General features: G+C 35.7%; 1 protein-coding gene across 1 annotated transcript; it reads left to right on the plus strand.

The window, feature by feature from the left end:
- Nucleotides 1-7,639: 7,639 nt before the first annotated feature.
- Nucleotides 7,640-9,028, plus strand: LOC104107174 (protein SUPPRESSOR OF K(+) TRANSPORT GROWTH DEFECT 1-like). The gene is made up of 3 exons (XM_009615906.2): nt 7,640-8,221; nt 8,311-8,629; nt 8,795-9,028. Exons 1-2 carry the CDS (start codon nt 7,878-7,880, stop codon nt 8,612-8,614), a joined length of 648 nt encoding a protein of 215 aa, XP_009614201.1. The 5' UTR covers nt 7,640-7,877; the 3' UTR covers nt 8,615-8,629; nt 8,795-9,028.
- Nucleotides 9,029-14,945: the final 5,917 nt, after the last annotated feature.

Consider the following 14,945-nt stretch of genomic DNA (forward strand, 5'->3'; position numbering starts at 1 on the left):
TCCATAATATTGAATTATCATCGAATAATCCGATTAGATTACATGTTTTTGAGCTGTAAATCGTGGGTTTGAACTTAGGGATTTGAAAATGAAAATTTAAGATTTGAAGGTCGAGTTGTTATTGGAATTCGATAAAATTGGTATGGTTGAACTCGTATCGGAATGGGAATTCGAGACCCTAGGGACCTTAACCAATTATTCCAACATGTCCAAAAATACCATACAAACTTAGTCTACGCTTCAAACTACATCAAACAACATCAATACGACGAATCGCACCTCAAATCAAAATCTATGAACTTTGAACTTTCAAATTCTATATCTTGTGTCGAAACACATCAAATCAATTCGGAATGACTTCAAATTTTGTACACAAGTCATAAATGACATAACGGAGCTATGAAAATTTTCAGAATCGGATTTTGACCCTGATATCAAAAAGTCAACCTCTCGGTCAAACTTCCCAAAAATTTAACTTTTGGCATTTCAAGCCTAATTCCACTACGGACTTCCAAATAAAATTTCGATCACGCTCCTAAGTCCAAAATCACCATACGGATCTGTTGGAATCATCAAAATTCTATTCTGGGGCCGTTTGCACATAATTTGACATCCGGTCACTATTTGAACTTAAACTTTTAATTTTTCATCAAAATTCCATATCTCAGGCTAGGGACCTCGGAATTTGATTCTAGGCATATGCCTAAGTCCCAAGTCACGATACGGACCTACCAAAACTATCAAAATACTGATCCGAGTCCGTTTGCTCAAAATGTTGACCAAAGTCAACTCAGTTGAGTTTTAAAGCTCTAATTCATATTTTAATTCATTTTTCACCTGAAAACTTTCCGGAAATTTTTTACGGACTGCACACGCAAGTCGAGTAATGATAAATAGTGCTTTTTGAGGTCTTAGAATACAAAATTAATTATTAAATTTAAAGATGACATTTTGGGTCATCACATTACCCGCATGCTCTCAGAGAATATACAGGATTGTTGTACCTGGAGATGTTGTAGCGGCTCACCCGTTTCCAACCAGCGGAAGAGGCTGTATTGAGTAAGGCCAGTCTTTTGCAGTTGACGCCCGTCCAGATGCATCTGGAGGTGATGGATGCGGACATTACAAATGATACACCAGATTTTCATATCGACTGGTACACGAGATAGTTGATGATGCTTATGTTTGGTGAGGTATTGTTCCCGAACACTTCGGGAAACCTAGTCAACTTGAAATTTCTTCATCATCTTGAGCGGCTAGATGATTTACCTAGTTACAGCTAGGGTGAAACTATTCTAGGTTACTTGTATAGGCAGATGCGTCGTGCGAGCATGGGCACCCAGTGAGACGTTGCCGGATTTTTGCCGCTGTTGCAGGTGAAAACATAGTCAATTATTTTCATGATTATAACATACATAGTAAAAATATACCTTAAATGTTATGTCCACATTGTATATTAGGTTTGGGCCTGGGAGCAGTTCCTGCAGTTACAGCCACCTCTACCACCCATCGCTCCGGATGCACCACCTCCACCGTTTCTCCCTTTAGCTAGGAGGTGGGTTGATAGGCGAGGCTACGGACGCGGGTCGAGGCTCGACATAATCTCCCTTATTGCAGGGATTTGTTGAATTTGTTGGAGGGCACGCAGGTACATGTATACTTAAGTTTACTTGCCCTACCTTTATATGTGTTGCGCTTACTCACGATTCATGTTTTTACTTAATAGTTCATATGGAGGCCATACAATGACGAGATAATAGCTGGTTTGCCCGATTATTGCTCGAGAGGCTGACTTATGTGGAGCTCGTCTGTCTCATTGATGTGTCTCTTATTACCTGTATATTTATGTGATTTCCGTGAGTTTAATGGTTTGATATTCTTGGAATTTAATTTCATTATGAATTTTTCTTATGCAAATAATTAATTAAGCAAGCTTAAGAAGATGTGCAAATATAATTATCTAAATTTGGTTTAATGAAGGCTTTGCTTTATGCTGAATAATTTCTATCTTTGTTGATTGATTTTGAGGTTTTATATACATTGTGTGGAGCCTTGGGATATTTATTTTGAAATTAATTGATTTGTTATATCTTTGGAATTTGGTTGTGTCCATTGGGCAAATTGTGATATGAATTGATTTTATTATGTTGCCGTGATAATTTTCCGTATAAATTATTGTATTATGTGAGTTATTATTTTGGGGAGATGAGGGTGGAATTTCACCGTTGATATTATGTGGGTATAAGGGTGGTATTTCACTGTTGTGTTTATTGGAATATTGTCTGGGCGGAGCGATAAGGGTGGTTATAGGAGCGATAAGGGTGGCTATTGATATTGTCTAGACGGAGCGATAAGGGTGGATATAAGAGTGATAAGGGTGGCAATAGGAGCGATAAGGGTGGCTATTGTCAGGGAAGATATGAGATGATATGGGGTTGTGGTGATGGTTTTCATGTGATGTTGTGATTTTCTTGTGTTTATTTTTATACCTTATGCAATTTATCTTGTTGTTGGTAAATTGATAACAATCTGATTTATGTTGAAATTGAGAGCATGTGGTTATTGCCAGGCGAATTATAAAATGAAATGTCGGCACGAGGTGTCGTGAGTAAATAATGAGGATATTTGGCACGTGAATTATCCGTGCAGTTGTGATATAAAATGCGGGCACAAGGTGCTGCGATGAAATGATTATGATATTTGGCACGTGAATTGTCCGTGCAGTTGTGATATGAAATGAGGGCACGAGGTGCCGGGAAAATATGATGATTTAATTATGGGCACGATGTGCCGTGGAAATATGAAAAATGGGCAAAGACCCGTGTTTACAAAAAATATAAAAATGGGATAAAACCCGTATTTTTATGATTATAAAATGGGGTGTCACATGGTGACTTCTTAATTGAAAGAATTATATTCAAAATATTTATTTGAAGGACTTGATTTAATTGGGTGTAATTGTGTATATTAATTATTGAGTGATATTAATGGTATTCTTGTTGTCTTTTGTGCATATCACTGGTTTTTTATCCTTCCCTTATTGTTATTCATTTTCTATTATTTTGTATATTATATTGCACTGGTTATTAGACTAGTGGATGGCTTGAATGTAGCTCGTCTCTATTTTACTGAGGTTAGTCATGATACTTACTGGGTACCGACTGTGGTGTACTCATACTACACTTATGCACATTGTTCTGCAGAGCCAGGTATTGGAGATATTGGACTTGAGCAGAGTTAAAGCGGGATAGTAAGGATTCAAGGTAGAGCTGCTTGGTCGTCGCAGTCCCTTGGAGTCTTTTCATTTCTTTGTACTGTTAATTTGTAATTAAACAGTATTGTATGTTCGGTCCTAGTGATCATTCCATGTATTCAGTTAGAGTTCGTGACTCAGTACTACCAGTTTTGGGAGGTTGTATATTGTAATTATTTTCGTTGTTAGTTTCTAATAAAAAAAAAGGCTTCAAAAGGTAATTGAAATCGGCTTACCTAGTCTTAAAGACTAGGTGCCATCACGACGCCTGTGGTGGGATTTTGGGTCGTGACACTAACATATAAAATAAGAAACAAGCATATTAAATAATAAAGAAACATATTAAATAGTAAACTAACATATAAAATAATAAAGTAATATATAAAATAATAAAGTAACATATAAAATATAAAATTATAATATAGAAAATGTATCAACCTAATTAACAATATAGTAAAAATCTCGAATAAATTTTAATATTAATGATATTGCAATATATTTAAAGATGTTAAGCAATTAAAAAGAAAAATACTTTAATTAATGTTGTTCAATTTACTGTAGTCATCATGGAGGTTCCGCATGTGCATCCTACACCTGCACCGCTAGAGCTACTATTGCTACAGGCCGAGCATAGGTCTTCCTACATATGGGAGGGGCAGTGTTTAGCCCAGATATTCCGCGTTAGATGGGTAGACGATATGTGGGACTTTATTAGGGGCCCACCTACTCCAACCCCGTATAGTTAGATACCTTCAGGATACGGGTTTCTATAGGATCATAGAGATCAGTCGGTTGCAGTTGGAATGGTCGTTGATCACGGCTATGATAGATGGGTGGCGATCGGAGACGCACACGTTTCATTTACCCATCGGTGAGGCTACCATCACGCTTTAGGACGTGGATGTTCTTTATGGGTTGTCGGTTGATGGACATCATGTAGCTTACCCGCATGCTCTTAGAGAATATACGGGGTTGCAGTACCTGCAGATATTGCAGTGGCTCACCGGTTTCCAGCTAGCGGAGGAGGCTGTATTGAGTGGGGACAGTCATTTGCAGTTGATGCACGTCCGGCAACAACTGGAGGCGATGGATGCGGACATTACGGATGATACACCGGATCTTTTTATCGACTGGTACACGAGATTGTTGATGTTGCTTATGTTTGGTGGGGTATTGTTCCTGAACACTTCGGGAAACCTAGTCATCTTGAGATTTCTTCATCATCTTGAGCGGCTAGATGATTTACCTGGTTATAGTTGGGGTGCATCTGTTCTAGGTTACTTGTATAGGCAGATGTGTCGGGCGTGCATGGGCACCCAGCGAGACGTTGCTGGATTTTTTTCGCTGCTGCAGGTGAAAACATAGTCAATTATTTTCATGATTATAACATACATAGTAAAAATATACCTTAAATTTTACGTCCAAAATGTATATTATGTTTGGGCCTTGGAGCGGTTCCTGCAGTTCCAGCCACCTCTACCACACATCGCTCAGGATGCATCACCTCCACCGTTTCTCTCTTTAGCTAGGAGGTGGGTTGATAGGCGAGTCTACGAACGCGGGGTCGATGCTCGACATAATCTCGCCTATTACAGTGATTTGTTGGATTTTCTTGAGGGCGTGCAGGTACATGTATACTTAAGTTTACTTGGCCTGGCTTTATATGTGTTGTGTTTACTCACGATTCCTATTTTTACTTAATAGTTCATATGGAGGTCATACAACGATAAGCTAATAGTTGGTTTGCCCGATTATTGCTCGAGCGACCGAGTTATGTGGAGCTATTCCGTCCCATTGATGTGTCTCGATATTGTTGAGAATTATGCCACCGAGTGAGTTCTTCGCCAATTTGGTCGACAGAAGCTTGTACCTACTCCGCCTGCTTGGCTTAGTACACATTTCCAGCGGGATGATCGTTCCAGGGTTGACCAGACATATGTGGCATGGCTAGAGGCGCGGATTGAGATTTGGGATCGTTGGTATGACCTGATTCCGCCAACCCCCTCTACCTAAGCGTACGGATGGTGAGCATGAGTATATGGACGGGTACCGCAGCGTTACCCGACTTTTCATCGGGAGTCCCGTTCATCGCTCTGGTGGTCGGTACATTCCATACGCCGGGAGGCATGAGACACTGGTATGTTTTTGTTATACTTACTTATAATCTTAACCTATCGTTCCATAATTAATATTTTACATGTTGTACAGGCTATTGTCTTACATCTGTTCTACCAGTTGGGACTGCAGATGCAGCAGCATACTGTCACGACCCAATTTCCTCTTCGTGTGACGTCGTGACGGCACCTAGTCTCTACAACTAGGTAAGCCTAACATTTTACAGAATAATGAAATAAAAATATAAATTTAACCAACTATTCAAAAATACACAACAAATCCCAAAATCCGGAACATCGTGAATCACAAACTACATAAGGAAAAATCTAGTGTCTCTATACATCAGAGTCTAACAAGGGAAAATGCAGAAGATAATGGACATGAGAAAGAGTAGAAGGGGACTCCGAGGTCTGCGGACACGACATATATACCTTGAAATCTCTAAAGCTGTCCCGGCTCACTGATAGTGCGGCTGATAAGGTGCACCTGGATCTGCACACGAAAAACATTTGCAGAGAGTAGCATGAGTACACCATAATCGGTACCAGTAAGTGCCAAGCCTAACCTCGGTCAAGTAGTGATGAGGTCAGGTCAGGGCCCTACTGGTAAATATATAATAAAACAATATAGTGTTGTTGCTTACTTAAACAGGACAGTTGTAGCCAGTGGGTGCTGAGCATTATTGGCCGCCGGAACCATTTAAAATAGGGTCCATTACAATTTTTTTAGAAGGAAATTTGGGGGGGGGGGTTAAAAATGGGGGGCGTCTGGTTCGAGTGTGGGGAAGAAGCAGGGGAACCGTTTATTTATGTATGTATAGCGCAGTATATAACTGCGCTATACATATATAGCGCGGTTATATACCGCGCTATGCATAGCTGTCTTATTAGCCCTGTATATAACGGTTTAAAAGAGCGTATATATATATATATATATATATATATATATATATATATATATATATATATATATATCACTCTTTTGAAGTGCGCTATACTTTAACGGCACTTGATAAAAATAATTTGTAATATATATATATATATATATATATATATATATATAGCGCTTTTTTAAAGTACGCTATACTTTAACGACACTTGATAAAAAATAATTTATACATTATTTAATTTCGGCATTACAATCTTTGTATAACTTATTTCGACCCATTGTTAATTAATATACGGCAAGATCCATACACCTGGTTTCATCGGCGAATGCAGAAAGCAAGCAACCATCAAGTGATCGTCTTGGATAAGCAATATTATAATTTTAGAAAACTAAATCATTAGTTGACTATAACGCTTTAAATATTGTAATTTTATCTCACACGAAACTGTTTATATAAAGGAATTATTAAGCTCTTGAAGGATATAATAAAATGGTCGGTTACTATTTTGACTTGATAGGAATAATATGTTACTTTAGTATATTTCCGTTGATTTTTTATTTTATTTTTGGTATTCAGATCATTATTTGTTTTGTTAAAAGGTATGGATAATAAACTAAAGAAAGCACACGTCAAAATCACGCCCACCCGAAGTTTCCTATAAGAAATCTATTTGGACCAAAATGTATTTCTTTAGAACTCTATCTATATTCGTTTACCAAAAAAACCCTGCAAATTTATGTTTAGTTGACTTTAAGACTTTAAATACTACTCCTACTCTATAATTTTATCCAACACTAAATTTTTATATAAAAGAATTATTTAGCTCTAGATCGAAGAGTATAGAATTAGTCGTTACAATTTAAACTTTAAAGGAATAATTTCTTATTTACTTTAGTATATTTTCTTGGATTATCTTGTTGTTTTATTTATCAGATCATTATTTGTTTTATTAAAAAGTAAAAATAATTAACAAAAGAAAATGTGAAATAAACTTAAGGTATCAGATTATAAAATTTTAGCCTGCAATCATTTCCAACTAACATGAACCCTTATTTTTTAAAGGGATATTTACGCAAATAGTTGGCTACATGCGTGTTTTATTTTTTCTAATCATATACATAGATTATACACTGAGTATACATAATTATACATATATAATACAAAAATTATATATCCCTATCGGCTATTTTTAATTTAGTTGATTGGGTGAACGTCTATTTGGATTAATTATTCTTTTTTAAAATTGAAATAAGAATGAAATTATGAAACGGATGCAGTAATAGTTGAACCTGCGGCCACGTTCTACCGCATGAGTCATGAGGCAAGTTTTATATTATTTGAAACAGAAATTTTCAACTATAAGAGCTTACCCATATCTCACAATTCCAGTCTTCAATACTCTCTTTATACCTCTAATCCAAATCCACTTCACAAAATATACACACAAACACAAAGTGCACCCCAAGCTGCAAAAAAAAGATGGATAGAAATTTCAATCTTCCCACTTCTGACCATCCAGCTATAAGTTCCTGGGCATTCTAATATCGGAGATTGAACCCGATCCTTTCTTTTTTCTTCTAATTGGATTTTGTTAATTGAATTATTCATACATGATCGAAGATGTATAGCAATTTCAAGGCGCTAGCGATTGAGTATGTGAAGGAAGCAGTGCAAGAAGACAACGCTGGTAACTATGCAAAAGCATTTCCTCTTTACATGAACGCTTTGGAGTACTTCAAAACCCATCTAAAGTACGAGAAGGACCCTAAGATTAAGGAGGCCATTAATAAGAAATTTACCGAGTATTTGCATCGGGCTGGGGAGATCCGGGCAGTGTTGGATGATAATGGGACCGGGTCAGGTTCGAGTGGAGGGGATGCAGCTACCAGGCCCAAGGATGGAGAAAATGGAGAGGATCCTGAACCGTCCAAGTTGACGACTGAGCTTAACTTCGTGCCTATCAGGTAAAAATTTAATGGGGGTGACAACCAGTTATTTAAGCTATATTCAGTTTTCTATTTGGGTTTGTAATTGTACAAAATTTTTAATATAGGTCTTTCAAGGAGCAAGCAATTGTGTATGTGAAGCAAGCTGTGCAAGAAGACAACGATGGTAACTATAATAAAGCATTCTCTCTTTACATGAACGCTTTGGAGTACTTCAAAACCTATTTAAAGTATGAGAAGAACCCTAAGATGAAGGAGGCCATTACTATGAAATTTAACGAGTATTTGTGCCGGGCTGAGAAGATTCGAGCCATGTTGGATGAGGGTGAGAGAGCGCCGAGTCTGAGTGGAGATGCAGCTATGGCTACCAGGCCCAAGACAAAGTCCGAGGATGGAGAAGGCGGTGCTTAATTCCACGATTATTAGGTAAAAACAATTTGGGGTACCAAGTTTTTTCCCTGATATTTAAGTTCCAGTTATTTAAAATCATTTAACATATAATCAGTATTAAAAGACTTTAGTCAAAAGTACTTTTTCTTCTTCTTCTTCAAACTCTTCCTAAGAATTCATGCGTGTCTGTCCATCATGCAGGAAAAAGAAAGGATTTTTAACGAGTTGTTGGTCAAAGTCATGGTTTAATAATAGCAAATCAATAGAGTGAAGACAGCCAAATATGCCTCCCGTATTTGGTTACCTATTGTATTGTATCGTTAAATTCATTGTTATGTAACAATGAAAGATTCATTTTATATAACAATCGATTTGATGTAGTTGAATCACCCATTATGCGCTACTTATTATATATATTTCATGATCTTATTTTTTTCATTTATTTTGAACTGAAATACAGCCGTCAAGTAATAAAGTGACTCGAAAGTCGGATGTCGAACCCACAAAGACTTAGATCAATCATTAACTAAGCAAACTAAAACCAGTTAATTGTCCAAGATAATCAAGAGTGATCTTTTTCTATTAATCTACTATTTCAAAAATTAAACAAGTAACAACTAATTTATCAAGAGTGCAGATGTGTATGATGAGATTTTAATTCAGAGGAGATGAAAATTTCAGGGTTGTGGTTGGTTTATCAATCCTATTAAGTTCAATAATCACACTTGTTAATCCAGATTATTTATGATTGCTAATTAACCGGATTGTTTATATGAATAGCATATTCCCACAATACTACTCTCATTTCCACAATATATCAATCATATATTCCTATTGTATTGAGTCTATCATGAATGAATATAATACGGTATTTAACTAAGCAAGACCATTAGGTATATTCTTATCCTAACCGCGAAATCTTTCCCTGAGCCACGGGTTCAGAAACAAGCTCTCTTTAATTCTACTCTAATCTAAACAGAGTTGTCACGCCCCTTTTTCTACCCGCAAAATAATATTGTGTGGATTAAAGGATTTTTTCAATTAAAGTGACAAAATTGAGTAGGGATTATTTTATTTACAGAGTCGCCACTTGAAATTGATTTGTGTTGGTGTTCCAAGTCACCTTTTATTTGAATCCCTAATCAAAGGAAGATTTGACTCTATTATTATTGGTCTGCGAAAACAAAGTCCGAGTAAGGAATTCTGTTAACCGGGGAGAAGGTGTAAGGCATTCCCCGAATCCGTGGTTCTAGCACGGTCGCTTTTATTGACTAAAATTTGGCTTGAATTATTTTTGGATAAAGTATGTATTATTTGCCTTAAGTTACTATTGTCTAGTACCGCTTAATAATTAATAATTTTGGTCTAGGAGCGTGCAAGTACACAAGGTCCTTATTTGATTATATGTGTTAAAACAAAGAACGTGTCGGTACACATGGTTTAAATACAATTAATATTGAAGAGTCAAGGAGCGGGAATGCACACATGACTACTTTATTAAAAAATAATAATAATAATAATAACGATCAAGGACCGTGTATGAACACATGGTCTACATCTCAAACGTGCCTAAAATTGCATATCGCTTAAATTAATTAAAAAGCGCTTCTTTTTTTATATTTATTACTTGTTCGACTGAAAAATAATAATATTATTATTAAAAATAATTTTCACTAATGCAAGACTTTAAACCCGGGTAAACTTTTATGGTATTGGGCCACTTATTTTATTTAACAAAAGATAATTTATTGGTTTTAAAGAAAATGTCCATCTTACTTTCTATTGTCATTGGGCCTACAAATTTTAGCTTATTTGGCCCATGTTGCTTAAGAGTATCGATGACCGAGACAACACAAAATAACAAGTATTCTTCTAAGCCCAAATTGCTTCTTACATTGATGTCCAAACTAAAACTTATTTTTTTCATAAAAGAAACTTACATGCTAATTATTATCTTTTATCTTCTTAACCAACTTATTTCTTAAAGACTAACATAATATTTCTACTCATCTACACCAATATGGCACTAATCAAACTACACTCATTAACAACATAAAAGTCATGACTAAATATAAAAACTACAAAAAACGGTAATACTTCAATGCTAAAGAGAAGAACTATATTAAGTATAACATTATGTTGACTATAATTTAAAGCATCAAAATATTTGAAGTTAGAAGTCTTTCTTAGATAATTATACATGAACCATGAAAGTAACTCACGGAAAAGAGCCCAAACTAAACAAACATGGTTAAAAGTGGGGTCTTTATCTTTTCCTTAAACTAAGTAATCTTAATAGAATACAATTTCAATCACATATATAAAGAAGAAAACGATAATTTAACTAATCTTTAACATATTTACATAATGATAATACTAATATAACATTCATCTTGAAACAAAATCAGATCCAATATGTTCCATCAGCCAAACCGGGATCAAATTCTTCTTATTATCATCAAGAATCTGCAATATAAGAATTTGAAAGTTACCTGATTTGTAGAATAATAAAATACAGCAGTGCAGCAACAAAAAACTCAGCAGCAAATACAGTAGAAACAGCAGCAACTCAAGTGTTAATACAACCCAGAAAACTCAACAAAAATGCTTGAAACTGGTAGCTATCAACTTCACAAATTGCCTAAGGGGTCTTTCTATTTTTCTCAAGGTTTTTTGCACTCAAATAATCCTCACAAAACTCTAAAATTTCAGCTTGTTATATGTATTAAGCTGCTGATTTTTCTCAAAGATATATGTCTTTCAGCAACTCTCCAAGATGTGTCTCAGTATAAGATAGAGTGTCCCCATTTTCAGTGAGTAAGGAACTCTGCATTCTAAGTGTAAGACAGTCCCTTTTATAGGAGAAAAACAGCCCTTTCAATAGGCAACTAAAGTTAGATTGTTGGACAGATTTTGGTTCACCAAAAATCTGTCCAAAAGACTGACTTTGTGTGCTAAACACTGTTCAAGGTCTGTCCCAAAGGTGAAAGGACAACCTGAAAATCTGTTGTGTCAGAAGCAAGAAGAAAAAATGTCCTTTCAGCCACCCTACTAGTAAAAGTAAGCTACTATTACCCTATTTTGTGATAAAATAAACTAAACTTCAGATTTTACCATCAACAACAAACTACTTACTCAACACAAATCAAACTTGGACAACTATGAACTGACAAAGCATAGACGAGACTAAAAACGTAATTGAACTAAGTATTAAAACCAACTTGATGTGAATGAATTGGATTTGTGCAAACTAATTACTAAACAAACAACTAAATTCACAAACTAATTCTCAAAACAGAATGAGCATCGTTAATAATCGAACAACGACTAACAACAACTAAATAATCGACTAACTAAGTGAACGATTTAACTAATACACTAAAGATCATGTTTAAATCAATAACGAATCTAACAAACTACTAAACTAAATAGAGATAGCTAATTAAATAAACCTAACTTGAAACTCTAATTAACAAGAAATAACCAAAACAGAAAAAATAAATAAATAAATAAATAAAAAATCAGAAATTAATTAAAGAGATGACGATTATACCTAACAAGTATGCTTGAAGCCAAAAAATAGCTAAAATGGGGGTTCGAGGCATTTTGGCGGTGGTGAGGCGGTGGAGCCGTGGCGGCGGCGAGGAGCGGGCCGGTGACGACGGGGATTTTGGGGGTGAAATGGGCAGGAAAAGATAGGTCTCGTGGAGCTCTATCCATTCATGTATGTGTTGTAGGGTGGTGTTGGCCAGAGCTTCAAGAATTTGGACAAAAAAGTGACGGCTAAAGTTTCTTAGATCTAAAATTCAAAGAATTTGAGGTTTTTTTTGAAGGAATTGGTTTGGAGATATGGGAAGAGCAGGTTGTGGAGATTATATGGTGTTAATTTGGAGGTGTTTGGAGGTGGTCCGCCGCCGGTGGGTGATTTCTGGCGGCGGCAGCGGCGGTGGAGAGAAGAGAGAGAGAGAGAGAAGAGAGAAAGAGTTATGGGTGAAATTAGGGAATTTTTCAGATTTTTGAGGCTTTAAATACCTCTTGAGAGATCAAATACGGACCATTAGATCAATGGGTGATCAATGGGTGAGATTTGATCTTGGGTCACTTAATGAAACGACGTAGTTTTGAGGCAAAATTACGTCGTTCCGGACCCTTTCAAAGGCAGCCCCTTATCTTGCACTTTTGGCCACTTTCTCTTTCAAATTTGGCCCAATTTCTTTCTTAATCCTACTTATTAAACTAAATTTACACAAACAAATAAATTAATTAAGTAACTTATTCAAATGATTAATTAACTAGATTAATTCACCAATTGAATAGTTAGTTAATTCCTAAAATGCACAAATAAAGAAAGAATTATTTTTTGGTATTTTTATGATAGGGAATATGCAATCAAAGACACAAAAATTGGGAAATATAATTAAAGCAACAAAACACTAATGACTTTAGGAGGTGTTAAAATAGTACAAAAATTAGGTATTCACAAGAGTTTTTCCAAGCATAGCATAGATAGTATGGTGAATTGGTAGCTACAACAATTCACAAGTTAAAACTAGAATTAAAGAAACAAACACAAGAAGATAATCCGAATCAATGAAGATGTACTTAATAAACGTTAATAATCATGTCAACCACAACCCTAGAAACTTGAGTGCTTAGCCACTCATGTTCGTAGTAACAACTTTCCAAGTATTTTGCATAAATAAATTACAAAGAAAAGATGAAGGAATGAAGAACTCGATGATTTTCTCCTCCAAAGAATGTTCCCAACGTCTTCTCTCCTTCCAAAATAGTCTCCTTAGGTCTAAGATATGTCAAAAGTCCTCAAAATAATGTTTTTACATGTATTTATACCAAGTAGGGTTGGGCCAAGGCGAAAACTCCCTTTCCTAGCAGAAATATGAAAACTTGCAAACTTATTGCTTTTCATGCGTCACACTAGTGCATTTCTTCAGCAGTTGCTTCTTCTTGAATTTTGACATCCAGAATTGATCCTCGACTCCCGAACACGATCCCGACTTAATCCCTTAGGCTTTTACTCAGACTTCAAAGCTCCAAATAGCTCGAATTTGTTCCATAACATCTACATAGCTCAGAATCACTCCTACAAGGCATAAAACACTCAATTAGTGCAAAATACCAGCAATTAAAGCTCAAACTCAATTAAAGTGTAGCAAATTAGAATATAATAAGCGACTAAAATACGTAATTATAGCCTAGCATCAATACCCCACACTTAAACCATTGCTCGTACTCGAGCAATCAAACTACACTTTATATAGACACGACCCTTTTAAATAATTCTCCTAACTCATCACACCAAGAATCTTTAAAATAGACTAAACACAAGAGTGTAACACCTTCACTTCAAGATTTGACTTACAAGTACCATGCATTATTCACAACTCACTCACTTACTCTAACATAGAGATCAATGGCATCACCTTTCATTCATGAATCAAGTGCCCTCACACAACAAAAGAGAGTAGTTCCACACACAATAAAATTTAAGAACAATTAGGAACTCAAGATAGAAAGAATTCACTCGCTTTCAAAAATAACATTCATGTGCCACAAAAGATGCACCATAGGCTTTCCCATAGTGTACTGCTCTACTAATCGAGCTCATTCAGTCTAGGATCAAGTAAGACTTTAATTGGTTGTAATGTAGGTTGAGGGTCGGGTATGATACATTTGGATATAAGAGTGACTACACCTCCCTAAGCACTTTAATACATACACTTTAACATTTAAAACCCCATACTTATGTCAAACCATAACTCCACCTTCACATCAATGTATATTAACTCCATACTTCTTTAAGCACAATTACATTAAGAGTCACCACTATCAAGAAATATTTTTCACAGCAATAAAACTAGTTTTTTCTTTCTTTTTCAATTCAAGTGGCTTTTACTTTTTCAAAGTAGTTCACCTTTCTCCTTATTTCATTAGTTTCACTCAAAAGCCAAACCAACCACCCCACATTTTAACTTTTACAAAGTTCATTACAATTCAAGTACTCATGAGAGGTGAAAAGGTCCAAATAGATGGTTAATTCAAACAAATGGGTAAGGCTTGTAATGTGGTTGCCAAAGAAATAGGATTACAGGCTCAAAGGGTTAACTACGATACATAACAATTAGGCGGGTAAAATATATATATATGGCTCAACAAAGAAACGTCTATATCATCTCCAAGACTGAACAAAACTACTATTTTACTTTGCAAACACACGTGGCAAGTTCTAGACATCAAATGTAATGCACAGAATAATACACAAACCTCATACATACATGGCACATAACTCACTCAGTATTGGACTCATCAAGAAACTCTAGTCAAAGCAGTTAAG

The sequence above is a fragment of the Nicotiana tomentosiformis genome, chromosome 6 (assembly GCF_000390325.3).
Source record: "Nicotiana tomentosiformis chromosome 6, ASM39032v3, whole genome shotgun sequence".
Classification (NCBI taxonomy): domain Eukaryota; kingdom Viridiplantae; phylum Streptophyta; class Magnoliopsida; order Solanales; family Solanaceae; genus Nicotiana; species Nicotiana tomentosiformis.